The 20,313-nt window shown below is 41.4% G+C and overlaps 1 protein-coding gene across 1 annotated transcript; it reads left to right on the top strand.

The window, feature by feature from the left end:
* The first annotated feature begins 2,178 nt into the window (after positions 1-2,178).
* NTPCR (nucleoside-triphosphatase, cancer-related) lies at positions 2,179-18,715 on the top strand. The gene is made up of 5 exons (XM_077813414.1): positions 2,179-2,328; positions 5,745-5,907; positions 6,836-6,932; positions 11,613-11,822; positions 17,409-18,715. The coding sequence occupies exons 1-5, from the start codon at positions 2,295-2,297 to the stop codon at positions 17,475-17,477; spliced, it is 573 nt and encodes a 190-aa protein (XP_077669540.1). The 5' UTR covers positions 2,179-2,294; the 3' UTR covers positions 17,478-18,715.
* The last annotated feature ends 1,598 nt before the right edge of the window (positions 18,716-20,313 follow it).

Below are 20,313 nucleotides of genomic sequence, written 5' to 3' on the forward strand. Positions count from 1 at the left end.
TTTTGTATCATCTGCAAATTTTGCTACCTCATTGTTTACCCCTTTTTCCAGATCATTTATGAATACGTTGAATAGGACTGGTCCCAGTACAGATCCCTGGAGGCACCACTATTTACCTCTCTCTATTCTGAAAAATGACCATTTATTCCTACCCTTTGCTTCCTATTTTTTAACCAGTTACCAATCCATGAGAGGACCTTCTCTTATCCCAGGACAGCTTACTTTGCTTAAGAGCCTTTGGTGAGGTACATTGCCAAAGGCTTTCTGAAAATCTAAGTATGCTATATCCGCTAGATCCTCCTTGTCCACATGCTTCTTAATCTCCTCAAAGAATTCTAGTAGATTGGTGAGGCGTGATTTCTCTTTTATAAAAACCATGTTAACTTTTCCCCAACAAATTATGCTCATCTACGTGTCTTTTTTTTTTACTATAGATTCAATCAGTTTGCCTGGTACTGAAGTCACGTTTACCAGCCTGTAATTGCCGGGATCACCTCTGATGCCAATTTTTTAAAAAGGGCTCCACATTAGCTAGCTTCCAGTCATTGATACATAAGCTGATTGAAATAATAGGTTACAAACTAAAGTTAGTAGTTCTGCAATTTCATATTTGAGTTCCTTCACCCAAGAGTTCTGAACACCATCTGGTCCTGGTGACTTATTACTGTTTAGTTTATCAATTTGTTCCAAAACCTCCTCTAATGACAACTCAATCTTGGACAGTTCCTCAGATTCATCACCTAAAAAGAATGACTCGGGTTTGGGAATTTCCCTCACATCCTCAGCCATGAAGACCGATGCAAATAATTAATTTAGTTTCTCAGCAAAGGCCTTATCATCCTTCAGTTCTCCTTTAGCAGCTTGATCGTCCAGTGGCCCGACTGGCTGTTTAGCAGGCTTCTGATGTAATTAAAAATTGTTTTGCCGTTACTTTTTGAGTCTTTGGCTAGTTGTTCTTCAAATTATTTTTACACTTCATTTGCCAGAGTTTATGCTCCTTTCTATTTTCCTCACTAGGATTTAACTTCCACTTTTTAAAGGATGCCTTTTTGTGTCTCACTGCTTCTTTTACTTTGTTTACCCACGGTGGCACTTCTTTGATTCTCTCTGTTTTTTTAATTTGGGGTATACACTTAAGTTGAACTTCTATTATGGTGTCTTTAAAAAGTTTCCATGCAGCTTGCAGGGATTTCACTTAAGGCACTGTACCTTTTAATTTCTGTTTAACTAACTTTCCTCATTTTTGTGTATTCCTCCTTTCTGAAATAAAATGCTACAGTGTAGGTCTGCTGTGGTGTTTTCCCCACCACTGGGATGTTAAATTTAATTGTATTATGGCCACTGTTACCAAGCAGTTCAGCTATATTCACCTTTTGGACCAGATCCTGTGCTTCACTTAGGACTAAATCAAGAATTGCCTTTCCTCTTGTGGGTTCCAGAACTAGATGCTCCAAGAAGCGGTCACTAGTCTCTTCTCATTTAAAAGTGGAGAGACACCTCCGATTACAGGAATTTGGACAAGCAAAGGTGTTTTTTGAGTCTACAGATGGCAATAGGCAGCTAAGCGAAAATCGCAGTACGGGCCTAACACCCAGTGAAATGAAGGACTTCATGTTCACACAGTTTTCTCAACAGCCAAAAGGGTTCTAAAAACTCACTTGTTCTTGTTTAATAAAGGCTGAGAGTCTCATGTAACTCTAGGATTCTTGCAGCTGGGCCTCTAAGAAAAAACAGGACCGAGCAGGAGAGTTGGCAACAGCCTATTGATCATGAGGTGTTGGTAAACAAACACCAGGCAGTCCCCAGTCCCTTACAGAGTCTAGCAAGCAAAGGCTCCTTTAAAAGACTCTCAGCCTAGCTCTAAGGCATGACCCAACATTGCCTACAGCGCCCCAAGGGAAACTCCTCATGGGGGTGCCCCTCAGGGCCAGGCTCCCGCTCCGCACCCGCTTTTCCCTCGGCCCCACCCAGGAGAGAAAGGGCAGGTGAGCGCTGAACTTCGCCTTTGAGTCTGGAAAGGCCCCTGCCGGGCGGGCGCCACGTCAATAACCAGCCTCAAGAAACCCCTACAAGAGACCCGCTCCTCGGCAGCAAGAGCGCGGCTGAGCGACAGACGCCAGGCCGCTTCTGGAAAAGGGGCGGCGGCTGCCGCGCTGCAGGCAGCCGGGAGGGGAGCGGGGCCTGCCGGAGGAGGAGGAGCCGCAGCAGCAGCCCGGGCCCTTGCGACAGGCTCCGGCCGCCCTTGGCGCGCGCGGGGGGCGGGATCGCTGCAGCGCGGCCCCCGGCCCCTCACCATGGCCAAGCATGTTTTCCTCACCGGACCCCCAGGTAACCCGCGGCCCCGCCCCGGGGCTTCTCCTGCAGGGCGGCGTTGGGGCTCGCAGCGCTGGGGGCCCCGAGCCAGCCCCTGTTGGCAGCCACCGCCCCGCCCCGCCTCCGGTGCAGCGGCAGTCACCGCCCCGCCGCGGGCCCAGGGGAACGAGCTGCAGCCTGCCCCGAGTGTCCCCTCCGAACCGGCCTCCCTTGAGCCCCTGGGAAAACTTGCCCCCGTGTTACGCAGCCCGCCTGGTTACTCCGTTGCGTCCCCTGTGCGTAGATGCACTTTCCAGCCAGTTCAGTGAGGTACATTTCCAGATGAAGTGGCACCAATCTGCATGACAGGTTTCAGAGTAGCAGCCCTGTTAGTCTGTATCCACAAAAAGAAAAGGGGGGACTTGTGGCACCTTAGAGACTAACCAATTTATTTGAGCGTAAGCTTTTCATGTTCTCTGTATGTATAGATATGTTCCATTCTGTGCACCTGAAGAAGTGAGCTGTAGCCCACGAAAGCTTATGCTCTAATAAATCGGTTAGTCTCTAAGGTGCCACAAGTCCGCCTTTTCTTTTACCAATCTTAATGCAGTTTAAACTGGTTTGACTGCGTTTGCACCAGTGTAACGAATTCCCTCATTTACACTGTTGCAAAAACCCTGCCCCTGAAGAGCAGCTATTTCTCTACTGGATTCTCAACCTGGGGCAGTGTAAATGAGAGAGGGATATTTTTCTTTTTCTTTAAGTTTTGGTAATTACCTTGATTTCTCAAATTCTCCACTGAAAGGCCAGACAAAACCCTTAAGCACAAAAAAGTATAAAAGCTGTGTTTGAATTAATCCAAGTATCAGAGGGGTTGCCATGTTAGTCTGTATCCACAAAGACAACCAGGAGTCCGGTGGCACCTTAAAGACTAGCAGATTTATTTGGGCATAAGCTTTCGTGGGTAAAAAACCCACTGAAGAATTAAACGACCTGGTTACAGATTTAAAATCTATTTAGTTAAACCAGTGCGACTTGTCTCATGTAGATAAGGCCTCCGAGTGACGAGGAAGCTGATACTGCCATACTAGTAATTTTATTTCGATTTGAATGCTCACTGTCATTTTGGCTTCATCTGTGCTACAGTTTCCTCTGCATTGTGACCTGCTGCTGATCCCAGTGAAGCCAGCTGGAGATTTGCCAGAAATATTGGCCCCTTAGAAAACAGTTTTTTAAAACTGTTTGTTTATTTAGGAAGTCTTAACAGATTCACAGATCCTTGCCATGTAAACATTAGAGACAAAACAATAATCATTACAACAGTGAGCTTTTGTTTAGGGAAACATTAGATAGTAATAGAATCATTAGATTTCTCTATTTAAGAGGGTGGTGCCATATTACAGGGCGAGAACCATCATACTGCAATCAGAAAACAATTTTTAAGCACAATCTTAAAAGCCATTGGTTTCTGTGAAAGCTAATGCTGGTTGGTGAGGATGAGGCATAACTTTGTGAGGAAAGGAGTACTTGTGGCACCTTAGAGACTAACCAATTTTCTTTTTGCAAATACAGACTAACACGGCTGTTACTCTGAAACTTTGTGAGGGACATTCTTCTTCATTATCTATTTTATTTTCTGTGCAACCCACCAGAATACGTGCATCTCATTTAGCCACTAATCTCAAATGAATGGTCTTTGTTAAAAATGTCTGGTCTCAGGTTTTCCAAAAAATTTAAAGGGATTATGCTTTTTTTATAGATTAATGTAATAGTTATACAAAGATAATACATGTGATTAGTGAGAATAATGAAGTACAGGTATTAATCCCATTAATTTCTCATTCTTTCAATGTCCATTGCAGCTGTTGCAAAGCTGTAAACTGCAGAAGTAATTACTAAAACAAATAACAGATTAGAAAACTATGTTTAGCATGGAGCATTTTTAACATAGAGTATAAATCTCTCTAAAGGGACAGTCTAAAGATGTTTAGAGTTTTACAAATTGGTTTGAACTAAGTTCTGTCAAAGATAGGCATTTACGTTACTCACCAGCATGATATGTGGCTGCTATAACTGTGTTTTAAAAAAAACTCTTACCTTACCTAGCCTAACCCCGTGCAAACTGTGATATAGATTAGACCGGTATCTGAAGATAAAATGACTGCTACCTTTATTATTTAGATAGGGAGTTCTATGGGGCAGTCTTTTTGTTCTGTGTTTGTACAGCGCCTAGCACAAGGGTGTCCTGGGTCATGGCTAGGGCTCCTATGCATTACAGTAATACAAATAATAATTATGCTAGTATGCTTGTGCTGTACAAGATATGATAGACTATGGGCCAGATTTTTTAAGGCATTTAGGCGCCTAAAGATGCAGATAGGCACCTATTTGGATTTTCAAAAGTGCCTATAGCCCAGATTCTCAGAAGCTCCTAGCTTCCATTAAATCATTTAAATCAAAAGTTAGGAGCCCCAGTAGCTTTGAGGATCTGGGCCTAGGTGTCTAACCCCTATCAAATTAGGCGCCTGGGCAACTTTTGCAAATCCCACTAGATGCCTGTCTGTGTTGTTACACACCTAAATACCTTTAAAAATGTGGCCCATAGTCTCTGCCTCCAGGAGTTTAAAGGCCTACTCTGCCAGATACTTGACACTTTTGATCCATAAATAAAACTGCTTCGACAAGACAGCTGACTGGTATGATAAAAGGGATGAAATAATGACACCGGATTTTGTATGAGATGGAGGTAAATTTGAGTTTAAAATAAGAGACAGCCAAGAGGTGTATTTTTGATGAGGCCTGGAGGGACACTTCCATTGTAGGATTGGAGAGAACCTCTGGAAGACTGCCAGCATTCACTTAGAGGAAGAGGCAAATTAAATACAATCTGTCCTCCCTGGTGGGGTATGTGGTGAGAAGGATTTCTAGATCCACTGTGGGATGGATTATCTTCCCTTCTGTTTGTTTAGAAGTTTATTCCTTTCATTAGAAGTCCTTTTGTCTTCTAGGGCCTGATTTTCAGAGGCAATGATCTGTGCACTTACCTCTCCTCTGAGGCCAATGGGAGCTGCAGATGCTTAGCATCTGTGAAAATCAGGCCCATAGGGAATACAGTTATTTTTAACCATTTACTCTGTAGATGTGATGAACTCTGACCTTTTTGCCAACAAGAGAACAAATGGCACTGAAATAAAGGGAGGCTGTGTATGACAGAGGCCTACAAACCTTCAAAATGTAATGTGAAACCTGACTTCTGTTTGTTCTTTTTTCCCCTCTCAGGATAAAAAGTTTTAATATTTGGAGAAATCAGAATCAGGAAAAACATCAGTCTGTATAAAATGTGTGTAGCCAGCTATCTGTCTGCCAAATGTGATTGCTGCCTCAGAATGGGCAAGTTTAAAACCAGGCTTTATGCTTTGCTTGCACTAATAATGGGCACTTCCTTATTTTAGGGATTGGAAAGACGACATTGATCCAGAAAGCCACTGAAGCCCTAAAATCCTCTGGGGTCCCTATTGATGGATTTTACACGGAGGAAGTCAGAGAAGGCGGCAGGAGAATAGGATTTGATGTCGTCACTTTGTCTGGGAGACGAGGAACTTTATCTAGACTTGGGTACTGCTGTTTTATAGATTAAGGTGGTTCTTGCTTTAGGGGCAGTCCTGCAAGCCCCTCCATGCATTAAATGCCCCTTGAAGTAAGTGGGATTTCCACACACCGAGGGCTTTAGGATCACGTTCTTTGTCTGTTTGATTCTCTGGGTCTGATTCACTGTTATCCTTCACTTTATGGAGACATTTGCATCTCTGCCAAGTTAACCTAAAAACCTTACCAACTCAGAATGGTCCTCCAGCTTTCCACTGGTGCAGAACAGCAATTGAACTGGGTCCTCTGACTTTAGAATGGGCTCTGAGTCCCTGTAGAACAATAGAACATGCAAACTGGTTTCATGATCCCAGACACTATTTTTTTTTTCAGGTTGGAAGGAAAATAACTTGCTTCCTCCAATTACTTTCTAAGGGACAGACCTGATCACGAATCAAAGAAGATAAGTTCAGATAAGCTGTCTACAACAAGCTACCAACTGTCCCATAAATCCTATAACTGGGTTTTTAACTAGGCAGGTATTTCAGATCCCCATGTGGAAGGTCTAAAATACATACGAGCTCAAAGTCTCTCCTGCTTCACTGGACATATTCTCAGGATTTAACACTCCATGCAAAACTTTGGCCTCTTCACCCTGTTATCTGTCTTTCTGAACAATGTTTAATACCACATTTAGATGACACTGTGAATAATCTATGATAGTGTCTATATACTAGGAGGAAAAGCTGTATATTTTCTATTTTGCCATCTGCAGCATATCCAGTATATGGTGGGGTTTTTTGGGGGGGGGCAGGGGGGAAGAGTTGAATTTTAAAGGAAATCTGGCTTATTAGATAACCACTTCTATCCTCACATAGCGAAAGGTATTACAGCAAATTGTCAATATGTTTGTGGTTCATATTATTTACAGGGTGTTCTTTTTTTTTTGTAAATTCAGTTCTGATTCTTCTACTGCAAGACGTGAATATCGTGTTGGACAATACATAGTAGACCTGGTTTCATTTGAGCACTTGGTGCTTCCTGTGCTGAGAAATGTGAGTATCTTATGAAAGCTTCTGGAAAGCAAGTACAACAAACAGAATATTATAAGAAGGCTTGATAGGTTAAAGTTGTTGGGTAGCGATAATGACTCTTGTTTTTAGATTTGGCTGTCCTGCACTCACTGCAGGACCTGAAGGGGGTGTGGGGAGTGGTTCTCCTATGATCTGTGAGACTTTCAGGAGATCCCTTTGCCTCCTCAAAACCACTCTTTCTGGTCCCCCATCCCTCTGTCAGGACATATCTCGTAGAAGCACAGTGTTGCTGTTTTTTTTTGTTTATCACTGTTTTCCTTTTTAATTAGCCTTGTTTCAAGAGACTTACAAACTTGTTACATCTTCAGTTGCTGATAGTAATGCTGATAGTAACTTGAGGATCTGTCTATTGCTGCTTTTGGAGCACTCTGGCTGCATCAGTGTGGGACCTCCGTTGTTGTATTTTAGTTTCCATTCTAGGTATCATCTGCTCAAGGCACATTCCATTGGAACAAGTGTTGTCAACATAGGTTTAAAGAATTTTCACCATCAATCCAGTAGTGTAGGTCTGGATTTACAATTTCTGTTTCCAGGCTCCACTCACACAGTAATGGGAACAATGTTTCTTCACTTGAAATTTATTGCTGACAAAATTTGCACAACCAGGTGTTTGAAGTATAACACAATGAAATGGCTTAATGCCTCCAATGCGTGTGTTCCTTTGTGCTCCATCCTCTTTCCTTCCCTTCGCATGCTATCTGAAGTTTGTTTGAATCATATGTGAGGTAGGTAGGTGTTAATACATCCGATATTGTGCTTGTAGTGAATAATAGATAATGTCCTTACTGGAATTGCCACTCTCCCACCCCTCACCCTGAAATTAAACTAGAACAGATTTTTTTGTCAGCATCTTCAAGTAAACAGTGCAACAGCTGCTGAGACCATTACCAGAGAAATCCTTTTGATGGTGATTTAACTACATTGCTAAAAGCAGGTTAGGCTAGGGGAGAAGAGAATTTTGCAAGGCACCTGGAGAGGACAGGGAAACAGAGTGGGTAGGAAACTAAGATGAGTTTGAGGTTTTTTGCTTATCTAACACTTTGGAGAAGGAACAAAAACATAGCTGTATGGCAACAAAGAGGATAGAAGGACTGTAAAGAGGGTAGGAGGACAAAGGGGAGAGACAACATTAATAATATTTACAGATTTAGATTTTTTTCTCTTTTTTTAATTTAAAAATGAAACCTCACTTATAGTAAACTTAATGTCTGGGGAAAAGACCTCACTAAACAAGGGCTGCACTTTGTATACTTATAAAGGATAATGTAACTGTGATTGTTTAATAATCAAAATTCAATACAGATCTTACTAAAAGGAATCAAGTAGCATTCACTTTGCTCGCAAGCATAATGGAGCTGTGTGTATGTGTGAAAAAGAATCAAGAGTAGAAAGGAGTTGGAGAATTGGGATAGGGCCTCATCCTACTCCCATTGAAAATAGTAGCAAAAGTCCTGTTGATTCAGTGGGAGCAGGATCTTGCCTATAGGTGGGGTACAGAATGGGAAAGGAATAGTGTTACAGGGAAGGAAAGCATCAGATTGGAATAGGAAGAGACCAGTGGAAAGTAAGGGTAGGTGAAACAAAGTAGAAATATAAGAACTAAAGGGGAGGACAGGTATTGTAGAAAGGTGGTAAGCTAGTAGAAATATAATAACACAAATAATCTCAGATGGTTACCAGTAAATCTACAAAAGAACTATACTATAAGGTGTACTGCACTATAAGGTGGGTAGAAAGTTGGCTAGATTGTCGGGCTCAACAGGTAGTGATCAATGGCTCCATGTCTAGATGGCAGCTGGTATCAAGTGGAGTGCCCCAAGGGTCGGTCCTGGGGCCGGTTTTGTTCAATATCTTCATAAATGATCTGGAGGATGGTGTGGATTGCACTCTCCGCAAATTTGCAGATGATACTAAACTAGGAGGAGTGGTAGATACGCTGGAGGGGAGGGATAGGATACAGAGGGACCTAGACAAATTGGAGGATTGGGCTAAAAGAAATCTGATGAGGTTCAACAAGGATAGGTGCAGGGTCCTGCACTTAGGACGGAAGAATCCAATGCATCACTACAGACTAGGGACCGAATGGCTAGGCAGCAGTTCTGCGGAAAAGGACCTAGGGGTGACAGTGGACGAGAAGCTGGATATGAGTCAGCAGTGTGCCCTTGTTGCCAAGAAGGCCAATGGCATTTTGGGATGTATAAATAGGGGTATAGCCAGCAGATCGAGGGACGTGATCGTTCCCCTCTATTCGACATTGGTGAGGCCTCATCTGGAGTACTGTGTCCAGTTTTGGGCCCCACACTACAAGAAGGATGTGGAAAAATTGGAGAGAGTCCAGGGAAGGTCAACAAAAATGATTAGGGGTCTGGAACACATGACTTATGAGGAGAGGCTGAGGGAACTGGGATTGTTTAGTCTGCGGAAGAGAAGAATGAGGGGGGATTTGATAGCTGCTTTCAACTACCTGAGAGGTGGTTCCAAAGAGGATGGTTCTAGACTATTCTCGGTGGTAGAAGAGGACAGGACAAGGAGTAATGGTCTCAAGTTGCAGTGGGGGAGGTTTAGGTTGGATATTAGGAAAAACTTTTTCACTAGGAGGGTGGTGAAACACTGGAATGTGTTACCTAGGGAGGTGGTAGAATCTCCTTCCTTAGAAGTTTTTAAGGTCAGGCTTGACAAATCCATGGCTGGGATGATTTAATTGGTGATTGGTCCTGCTTTGAGCAGGGGGTTGGACTAGATGACCTCCTGAGGTCCCTATAGAATTCTATGATAAAAAGAGTACTTGTTGCAGCTTAGAGACTAACAAATTTATTTTATTTGAGCATAAGCTTTCGTGAGCTACAGCTCACTTCATCGGTTGCATCCGATGAAGTGAGCTGTAGCTCATGAAAGCTTATGCTCAAATAAATTTGTTAGTCTCTAAGGTGCCACAAGTACTCCTTTTCTGTTTGCGAATACAGACTAACATGGCTGCTACTCTGAAGTAAATCTACAGGGATCTCATTAATATTTTTGTAGGGACTATGGGACAGCAGCATATGCCAGATAGTCAAAGTCCTTTTTTGTGGACGGTTTGTAGAAATGGCAAAATATATCAGATGTTAGTTTTTCAGAGTCCCAAGGCTCCACTACAGTTTGTTGGATTAGCCTGCTTTGATCACAGAGCGTCTTGAAACTGGTATACGCTACTTTACATATTTGTGTTAGACTCTATGAGCCAGCTCCCACTGTCTTCACTGGGAAAGAGAGTGGATGCTAAAGTGGGCTCTGTTTGGGGCTCTGGAAACATCACCTGAAGGGACTGGGGATTCTGTACAAAGTAGAAGCTCCACTTCTTAGCACTTTTCCTAGTGGCAGGTACTGACTTTTCAGTTCACTGATCTGTGAAAGGGTTTTAGATAAAACTACCCCACTCTGCAGGGACTCGGATGTCAGTAGGGACTCAGCTCTGAAAGGTTTTAGGAAGTATGTTATGTAGTACATCCATTTTCGTAGGAGCTAACATTTTCTATCTTCACAAGGGACAATATGTTGACTGGTTTCTCCTTAAGTTACCTTCATATGTGGTGTCTGCACTTATTCGTGGATTAACAGTGAAGTTTTGACTTGCATTGATTTGCTGCTTACAGACAAATAATAGAACTTGATTTTTCAGTTAATAGCCTCAGAAGAGGGTGGTGAGCTCACTTTCATCTAGTCTGTAGCCTGTCAGATTTCTGTACTCGATTGGTTTATGTGCCATCTTAAAAAATAGTTGTGAAGTGAATGGATGAAGAATCAAGCTCTTATACTACCAATGGCATGCATACCACAGTTTGGAAACCCCTGCCCTAATTATAAGTGTATTTATCTGTTGACCCATGAAAATTCAGGGTTTTGTGGGTGCAGTGATGTGAATGCAGCTTTGACAATCTAGTGCCCCTCAGACTTAACTACAGTAGCTGGCATGCAAAAATACTATCACATCTTTGCCAAGTGGTAGCAGATGTTGAGGCCTTGCAAGTCAGTTTCCTTGGGAGAAGCTATCAGTAACTTGGAGTCTGAATCTGTTCTTATTGTAACTTGTTCTTTATACACCAGTCCTTGAACAGAGGTGGTCACAAACCACAAAGCAGACATTCTCCTCTTTCTAAAATCTTAGCCCAAACACAAATAACTTGTTCATAGGAAGCAACTCTTCACCAAGACTTTGCTCTCCAACTTAATCTCCCTAACTAGAGTCAACTCTCCTGCTGTTTCCAACAGCTTCCCCCCAAAGGATCTACATCACAAAACTAAAAACAATGTACTACATCTTCAAGATTCTACGCTACTCACATGCTAAGAAAAATAACATGTAAAATTGTATGACTGTGCAATCAGGTGATTGCTGCCCTAAAACTGCAAATCTCAGTCAAGGAACTGAGCTGGCTCTTCCTTTCTTCCCATCTGGGATCCTGTTGCTTTGCTAAGTAACAGGCTGGTTGGCTGCTGGCATCCTTAGGAACTGGGATGACTGGCTTTTCTGCCCTTATGCTCCAGCACTGTTTCAAAGAAATGTTACTCCTGAACTGACGTTTCTCCCACAAAGAAGAGTGGCTCTTACATCAGTCTTGATTTCTTTCTGCTGTTTAATCCATTTGTGTATCATTCCTATAGGTCGACTTTGGCAGTGACACAGGGAAAAAAGTGTACGTAATAGATGAGATTGGTAAAATGGAACTCTTCAGCCGGTCTTTTATTCAAGCAGTTCGTCAAACTCTGACTGGTCCAGGGACCACAATTCTTGGAACTATACCAATACCTAAAGGCAAGCCATTGGGTCTTGTGGAGGAAATAAGAAGTCGGAAGGATGTTATGATGTTCAATGTAAGTAATCTCTGATACCTGTAAGGAGCCTTTCACCTCTAGGTCACCAGTGTGAATCTGGCTGGCTCAATTTGAATGCTATCAATGGATGCCCATTGGATAGCCCCAGTGAAATGAAGGCAGTGCTCTCAGTTGAGTTCTTAATGGGCAGATGTTCACATCCCACACAAAAAAAGCACACTGGGCACTTTTGTTGGCTGACTCTTACCAGAGAAACTAGAGATTGAATGAATGGGTCTGTTGAAGGAATGTTAGTATTGTTGTTTCTAGTGTTCCCATCACCATGGTGTGAAAGTGCCAGACCAGCATTTATTCATTCTTTTAAGGATAGTTCTTCTTTGAAAATTGGCCTGCAGAACCTTTGCCACAATGATGATATGTGAGAAGAAAAGAACTTACCTTGAAACTAGCTCATTTTGAGTTTGCAGGATTGGTAATTAGAGGAGAAAGAAGGCTTTTTTTTTTTTTTTCTCCTTGTAAATTCAGCATGCTTTATCCGGAGTCATGGAGACATAATAACATGGAACCCATTGTTACAACACTTAGTTTTCAGATAGGAACTGCACTTTAATACCCTGCAAATCAAGTGTCGACAAATTCTCAAATCCTTATCCTAACAGTTATGTAGTCTCCTTATAGAAATACCAGTTTAAGAGGTTTATTTATTAAGCATCCAGAAAGATGCTAAATATTTAATAAAACAAGCAAAAAAAATAAAATTTAAAAAATTGGTCTCTTCCCTTCAGTTTAATTTTGGTTGATATTTATTGAAACTAGCACACAGAATTAAACCATATTTCCAGAACAGAACAATATATTCTTATGAAATATAAAAATTCAATAATTGTGACTTGTCAGAAAATTAATATGCATGGAAAGAATGTTTTAATGCAATACACCATACAAGTAGATACTAGTGTATTGTAGATTACTATATTTTGTGAACATCGTAATTAAGACTGAATGAAAGATGAAAGAAAAGAAGTCATTATTTTGATGCTGCTTTATAGGCTGAATGATCTTATTTAGTGGTGCTGTTTTAAAATACATAATGAAAATGTCTGCCTTACTGAGCAATGGAGCTCCCCTAAATATTTACTTCTGTTGTCAAATGTTATGTGATTGTGTGAAATTATACTGATGGGATGGGATAGTCCTCCCCCTGCCCCGCATTGGAAATATAACTGTGTCTTTACTAGGAATGCCATTGACCATTTCTGCATCACCTAAGAATCAGTGCCCTGTATCTGCAGCATCAATTATGAGTTATCCATCACCATCTTCACCTGCTAGTCATCAACCACTATATGCTTTAATGTCTGCTCACTTTAAAACCCAGGAAAGCCACATTTCTTGTTGGTAGCAGGCCACATCTTCCTCACTGAATATCACAGCGTCACTCATGACATCTCCAACTATGTCTCAGCAGACTTCTGGACACTAGGCCATCTCCATTCACTATTGAAGTCAACTGGAATTTTGCTGTTGCCTTTACTGGGACTAGGACTGTAGACAACTGTATCACATTCTCTGAGAAAGTTGTCAATCTGTTTACATTGCTAGGATCATGATCTACAGTTATTCTCGTTCTGATTATGGAAAACTGCTTACTTAATACATTAGCTAAAGCGCTGGGGATGAGGAATGTAACAAACTGTGATGTTCCCAGGTCACAGGGGCCTAAGGTACTGAAGCATCATCTAGCAGGATATCTGCCTTGCATGTTAACATGAATATATTTACCTGTTCATTCCCTGCTGGTTCAAATTTGTGCATGAAGCAGGAACCGAAGCTGTCTGTAATGATGCAGGTGTTTCTGCTGGCTACTGTAAGCAATAGATCACCGTCTCCATTCGTGAATTGCCATAACATGGGGGAGGACTTGGAGTGCCCCTGCAGCCCTTGCACAGCCAAGCAGTGTCAGCCATTTCTTGCTGATTCGTTTTTGCCTCCCAGTGTACAGGTAGACAGGTAACTCCAAACCAGTTTGGTCCACCTTGGTGACTTCTTGTGGAATTAGGCTGTGTGTGAGGAATTTAGCATAGTTCTCCCATGTCCTCTACTTAATCTTTTAATAGGAGTTCCAATGTCCAAAGCTGAGCATGCAAAGGGTGCTGTTCTTTTGCTTGCACCACCATTGTCCTCTTGTGACCCAATCCTCAGCTGGTGTAAATGGGTGCAGCGCTGCTCACAGCGGTTGAGCATCTAGCCCTTAATATTGAACGTATTACCTCCTACTGCACTTTGGGATTATTGAGTATGAAACTCCTGTGTAATAAGAGTGGTTTTATATTGGTGGTGGTATTATTAATTACTTCTTGTAGTGTAGCGTCTAGGAGCCTTAGTCCTAGATCGGGACCCAGTTGTGCTAGATGCTGTACAAGCACCAAACACAAAGATTGTCCCTGCCCCTAAAGAACTTGCCTTCTATTGTTGCACGGCTCCATCTTTGTGAGGAAACTAAATCTTCCCAGTGATAATGCAGGATAGTTCACCCTCACTGCCCATTTCCCTAGAACTTTTCCTTTATAGGCTCAGTATTATACATAGTATAGAGGCCCAGGTTATACTCCGAAGCTGGCTTGCCTCCATTTTCTCCTTAAACCCTTCCTTTTGCTTTAGGAAAAATACAGTAGTGAAGTTTGGGTTTCCAGCTGTCTTTTTAAAAAGAACGAAAACAAGAATCCATAGTAGGTTTCAGTGTAGAAAATATAGCATCATCATACAACCGTGGTGCAAGACCCACTGCATCACAGGAGGTTAGAAACCAGAGGCTACAGAAAGTTAACATCTTTAATTATAAATGATGCATGTTCTTTTCCCTGATATTCAGTCAGCTTCTGTATGACATGGAGTAAGAGTGTTTATGGACTGTTAATACATCATCTTTATGAACTGTCCATATATCATAATTCTACATAAATTCAGTTTACTAGAAGTATATTTTTTTACTAGTAGAATGAAAAGCACCCATCATCAGAGGTGTATTTCTAACCTAGAAAATCATCCCTCTGAAACCTGACCTTTTTCTAAGCCCCACACTTATGCTGTTTTCTGAAAGCAACATTTCTCCCTTTTCAATTTTCACCTTGTCCCTTCTGTCGCAACATTTTCGTGGAGAATTTTTTTTTTTATTAAAATAACAAAACACTTCCTTTTCTCTGTCTTCAGCTCTTGATATAGTTATCTTGCATTTGGTTTTTGTGGCATCTGGTAACTACATGTCAAATCCTATTTGTATTGTGCCTAGTAAAATCAGAGGTACCAGGCACAAAATCATTAAAGTCAAATGCCCGAGATGTTCCTGACCCATCTGTGTCAGTTTATTTTGATAAAAGTATTGAGGAATATGGATTTTTTTGTCTGCTTGTTTCCCCTGTTTCTTCCTGTGCTCAGAAGAGAAAAGGGCTCCAAATAGAGATTTTTTGCAAGCTGATCTTTCCCTGAGCGTACTTGTCTTTTTATTGGGATAATGGACTTCATAGTGTTCTTGCATGTTTGGAATCTTGGTGCGGGTTCCTTCTATCTTACGCAGATGCTTTGTAACAGTGATGTTCACAAACACTTTCAGCTCTCTGGATATGAATATAAATACTGACATTTCTAATATATAACATAAGCATTGGGGTTTTTTGTTCTGCCATGTTGTTGTCTGGAAGTCAGCCCACAACTTGGGTCTAGACCATCTCTAGAGGTTAATAAGAGCAGAACATGAGAGCAAAAAGTCTTGCAAAATAGCCATGAAGATTTCCCAATCTGTACAATATGCTTGCCAGTATTCTCAGTTTAGAAAATTTCTTGCTGCATATATGTACATAAAAGCTTTGGCTACACAGGTATTTTACATGCCTTGAACATATGGATATTGCTATTTTAAATGTTTGGCGGATCACCTGAAAGTCGAGATAATGGGTGAAGTCAAGAGGTTTACTGTGGGACCATGGCATCTGATTTACCTGTGTTGTTCACTGTACCTTGTGTCCCATGATAAATACCCTGTAGAGTGATTGCACTTTTGAGTGCCTCGCTCTCTGTGTGTTTGTTACTCAGAATGTTGGTCAATAAAAGTAACATTTTGAAGACTTCGTCCCTCCCTCCTGTTTTCCATGTCTCTTTTTCAGTTGCCCATTGTTGTATCTGCTCCCTGGAATTAAAACGGCCTGGATGAAAGTACTATGTCAAATTGCTAACACTCTCTCTCTCTTCAGGTTCACAATGTCTGTTGCCAACAGTTACATATGGCTTCATTTATTGTATAGAGTAGTAGATTGGGACATTACCAATACATTTATATGTATAAAAAGAATATCCAGAGTTACTCTCCGTTTCAGCATTAACTGTTGTATCAGAAGGAATATAGAACCTCATGGTTCAGAGCTTAAGCCAATTCGATCTTCATTTACGGTGAGAATTTACTGGAGGCAGATAATCCCACATCTGCCTACTTTGGGGTTTCTTGCACCTGCCTCTAACACATTTGGTGCTGGCCACTATCAGAGACAGGATACTGGACTAGGTAGACCATGGTCTGACCCAGTTATTGCACTGACGTACAAGAGGTGAAATCCTGACCCCACTGAAGTCAGTGGGAGTCTTGCCATTGACTCTAGTGGTACCATATGTTACCCTAGGTCTCCGCTTGTGCAGGCACAAGTAGTTTTGTACATGTACATCTGAAGTGCAAACACTTGCATGTGCACAAGTGCTAGACCTCGCCCTCACAAAACCCAACAGTTATACAGGCATAAGAATTAATCAGCTCTGGTGTTTGCACTTTCAAAAGGCTCCTAAACGTTGTGAGACAAGGTGCATGAGGTGATATTTTATTTCACCAGCTTCCGTTGGTGAAAGACACAAGCTTTTGAGTTTGCACAGAGCTCTTCTTCAGGTCTGAACCTGCTTGTCTTTTACCAACAGAAGCTGGTCCAATAAAAGATATATTACTTCACCCACCGTGTCTTTCTCTAATAAGCTGGGACCAACACAGCTACAGTAACACCTAAACTTTAACTGGTTTTTGAATTCTTTTGAAAAAAATTCTCCAAAGATTCTGAGAAACCCAGGTATCTTCGCATCAGAGCAGTGTTGCATAATACTCGAGAGCTTGTTTTAATTCTTCGCTGCAGGGGTAGTTGACACGAGTAAGTCATCCTTATTGAAATATTATCCTATCAAATACTGAAGGCAGAAAAACCACTACTATACAGTATGTGAATGATTTAAGGTATCTTATGGTATAAGGTAATGATTTAAGGATTTAAGCATTTCTAGGAATGGAGAAAGTGTGTGGTCGCTGTTTTGAATGATTTTTGTCAGTCATTCACAAGTGAGTAATCACTTGTATTTGCAGTACTTTTAAAGATTTATTCTAACAGTTTTACATAGGTTTCTGGGTGTATCAGATGGGGGTCGTCTGTTTGCTGTAGGTAGCAAGAGGAAGCAGATGTTTCACAGAATTATTCCTCTCCCAATATGGAAATATATGCTGGACTTGATTTAAAAAAAATTCAAATGACAATGAGATGGTTATTTAAAGCGTAAGCCAAATCCTAATATGTTAAAATTTTGATTCCCCCCCACATCTAGGTTACGAAGGAAAATAGAGACAACATTTTGCAAGATATTGTGACAACTGTGCAGAATTGCACGAAATGAAGACCATTTCTTTGTTTGTAACCATAAGCTCTTATATAAGTATATTGGAGGGCCCAATCCTACTCAGGCCTGGGGCAACTTTACCAGTGTCTTTGATATGAGGAGGATTGAGTCTGTAGCACTGTAAAATGTGAAAATGAGACGGTGGGCTTCCATGTGTTTTTGTCTGTCATTTGCGTAGAATTTACTCAGTTCACAAGGTTTAAAAAAACCCTCATCCTGGGATCTGAAAGTCAAGCAATTGTTTCTGATTCCAATTATAGTAGCGCAAATTCAATTAACTATTAAATTCAATGGAACTATTGATTCAGCCCCTAATCCTGCAACATATGGTGAGGGTAGTCTGCTGTGCCTTCAGAGACGCGTTAAAGTCAACAGAGCTCTGCGCAGGTCCCACAGTCCTCCAGCACACGACACATTGCAGAACTGGGGGCTGACATGTGTGTAACAGAACGTAGTCCGAGCATAATCTTGCACAATCTGCTTTGTGCATTATCGCCACCACTAACACTGACCCTGGGCTCCTACTGCAGTGTGCCTCAGCTAACTCTCCAGTGTGCCTCAGCTGGGTCAGCATTATAAATGATGATGAACAAAACACAATAGCTTGATTCTCACATCCCCGGATAAGTAAACTGAGCAAATGTGATCTGAAATCCTAAGACAAATACATGATATAACTGGACAATTGTCATTTACAGTGTTGAATTTTAGAGAAAATATTAACTTTAAGTTGCTCAGACAGTGCTTGATAGGAATGCTGCCTGCTCTCTATTTTCACGTTTTCTTTTTGCCAAAAAAAAGGCTTCAGGACCCTGGCTTTCTTAATAAAATCTTGACAGATGTTTTTCATAAAATGTTTAAAATATCAAACATTAGACTTAATGCTGCATTTGACTATCCAAGTTTAACAATCCATTATGGCTTATTGTTGCTTAATGATTTCTGTTTATTTCCTTTTGCAATCCTGGGCATGTTTTTTGGTTAATGATGAAGCAAGAAATGAGAGTATTAGACAACATATATCCCCAGGAAGTTTGTAAATGTGTTTAGGAAAAAAGCATTTACCACTTAATCAGTCTTGCATGTCATAAACTAAATTTCCAGCCAGGTGTACTTTTGTTCTCATGCAGCGTAAAGAGTTTTCTACTTCAAAGATTTAGGAATGGAAAGGACTGAATTCCTTCCTTTCTTGTGGAGTGTAAAAAATGTTAAAATAAACACATTGGTTAAAGGCATATGGAAACCTGCATTGTAGTTAGTCATTTATTTGTACACCAGTTCATAGTTACGCTCCAATAGCAGTGTGTGTTTATAAAGCCAGGTTCTGACAGCCCTTTTGCTAGGGTACAGGAGGCTGTGGGAAGCATGCAAGGAGGATCCTTCCTCTTCCTCATACCCTGTGCAAGGGTCTGTTAGAAGTGAGTCCTGCCGTGGGCTACTGGAGGTGCACATCACCACCAAAGGGTTGGGGCTAAGACCCTGTTCTTAGTATGTACGAGGGAGGGAGAATTCCCCCCAGAGCTCCCTGTGGGCTTGTGCAGCTCTCTGCTACCCCAACACAGGGCTGTGCCTTAAAGACATATTTCAGAGTAGCAGCCGTGTTAGTCTGTATCCGCAAAAAGAACAGGAGGACTTGTGGCACCTTAGAGACTAACAAATTTATTAGAGCATAAGCTTTCGTGAGCTACAGCTCACTTCATCGGATGCATAGAATGGAAGATATAGTAAGAAGATATATATATATATATACACACACACACACATACAGAGAAGGTGGAAGTTGCCGTACAAACTGTAAGAGGCTAATTAATTAAGATGAGCTCTTATCAGTAGGAGGAAAAAAACCTTTTGTAGTAATAATCAAGATGGCCCATTTAGACAGTTGACAAGAAGGTGTGAGGATACTTAACATGGGGAAATAAATTCATTGATTCCATAATTAAACATCAGCTGTCTACATTAGCTAGGAACTGTGGACAACTCCAAGCTATCGCTTAAAATACTGCTGTTGGGTGATCCAGTCTTATCCAAGAGTAAAGCGTTTAGATGTGCACCTTACCCTGAAGTTCAGCAAATACTGGCTTTGTCAGAGCTAAGAGTTAGAGCGAGTTTCTCCATTATGAATAGCCAAGCCCTTGTCCTCAAGCGCTTGACTCTAGGGAATTGGTAGGTATGTCTACACTGCAATTCAAAACCTGTAGCTGGCTTGGGCTGTAGGACAGCTTAATTGCTGTGTAGATGTTTGGGCATGGGCTGGCACCTGGGCTCTGGGACCCTCCCACCACGCAGGGTCCTAGAGGTTGGGCCCCAGCCCAATCTAGAACTCTGAGCCTGGACATTTTTTTGAGAAAGGGTGTGACTCTCCCTCTCTTCTATAAAGAGAATGGACAGAACCTTTGCCAAATTTACCAGCTGCTTCCCCCATCACCTCTCTCCGCTGGAGACTCTAAGAAGTTGGAAATCCTCTGATTAAATAGTGTTTTTGTATGTAAAGTGAAATGAGGAGCCAAATCTGACTTGCTGAAGCTCTTTACCCATTACTCATGCTACCTTTCAAGAGCCTGTTTGCTTTCATAATGCTATAATATCCCAGCTGTGAAATTGGTGTTAATATAATTGTCCTCTAGCATTACTGATCCTTCTTGCTATTTTTTTTTTTACTTGACACTGTCTTATGTGGTTGTAGAGTACCTAGTATAACGGATCCCCCCCCTCCTAAGGGGGACCTTTTGTGCACTTTACATTACTATTAATTTTTCCATGATAAATGCTAGCTAAGCCATCTGTCAAACCCTCTTAGCATTCAGACACCTCTTGCAATAGAAGAGCCCTT

This window comes from Eretmochelys imbricata, chromosome 3 (assembly GCF_965152235.1).
Source record: "Eretmochelys imbricata isolate rEreImb1 chromosome 3, rEreImb1.hap1, whole genome shotgun sequence".
In the NCBI taxonomy this organism is placed as follows: Eukaryota; Metazoa; Chordata; order Testudines; family Cheloniidae; genus Eretmochelys; species Eretmochelys imbricata.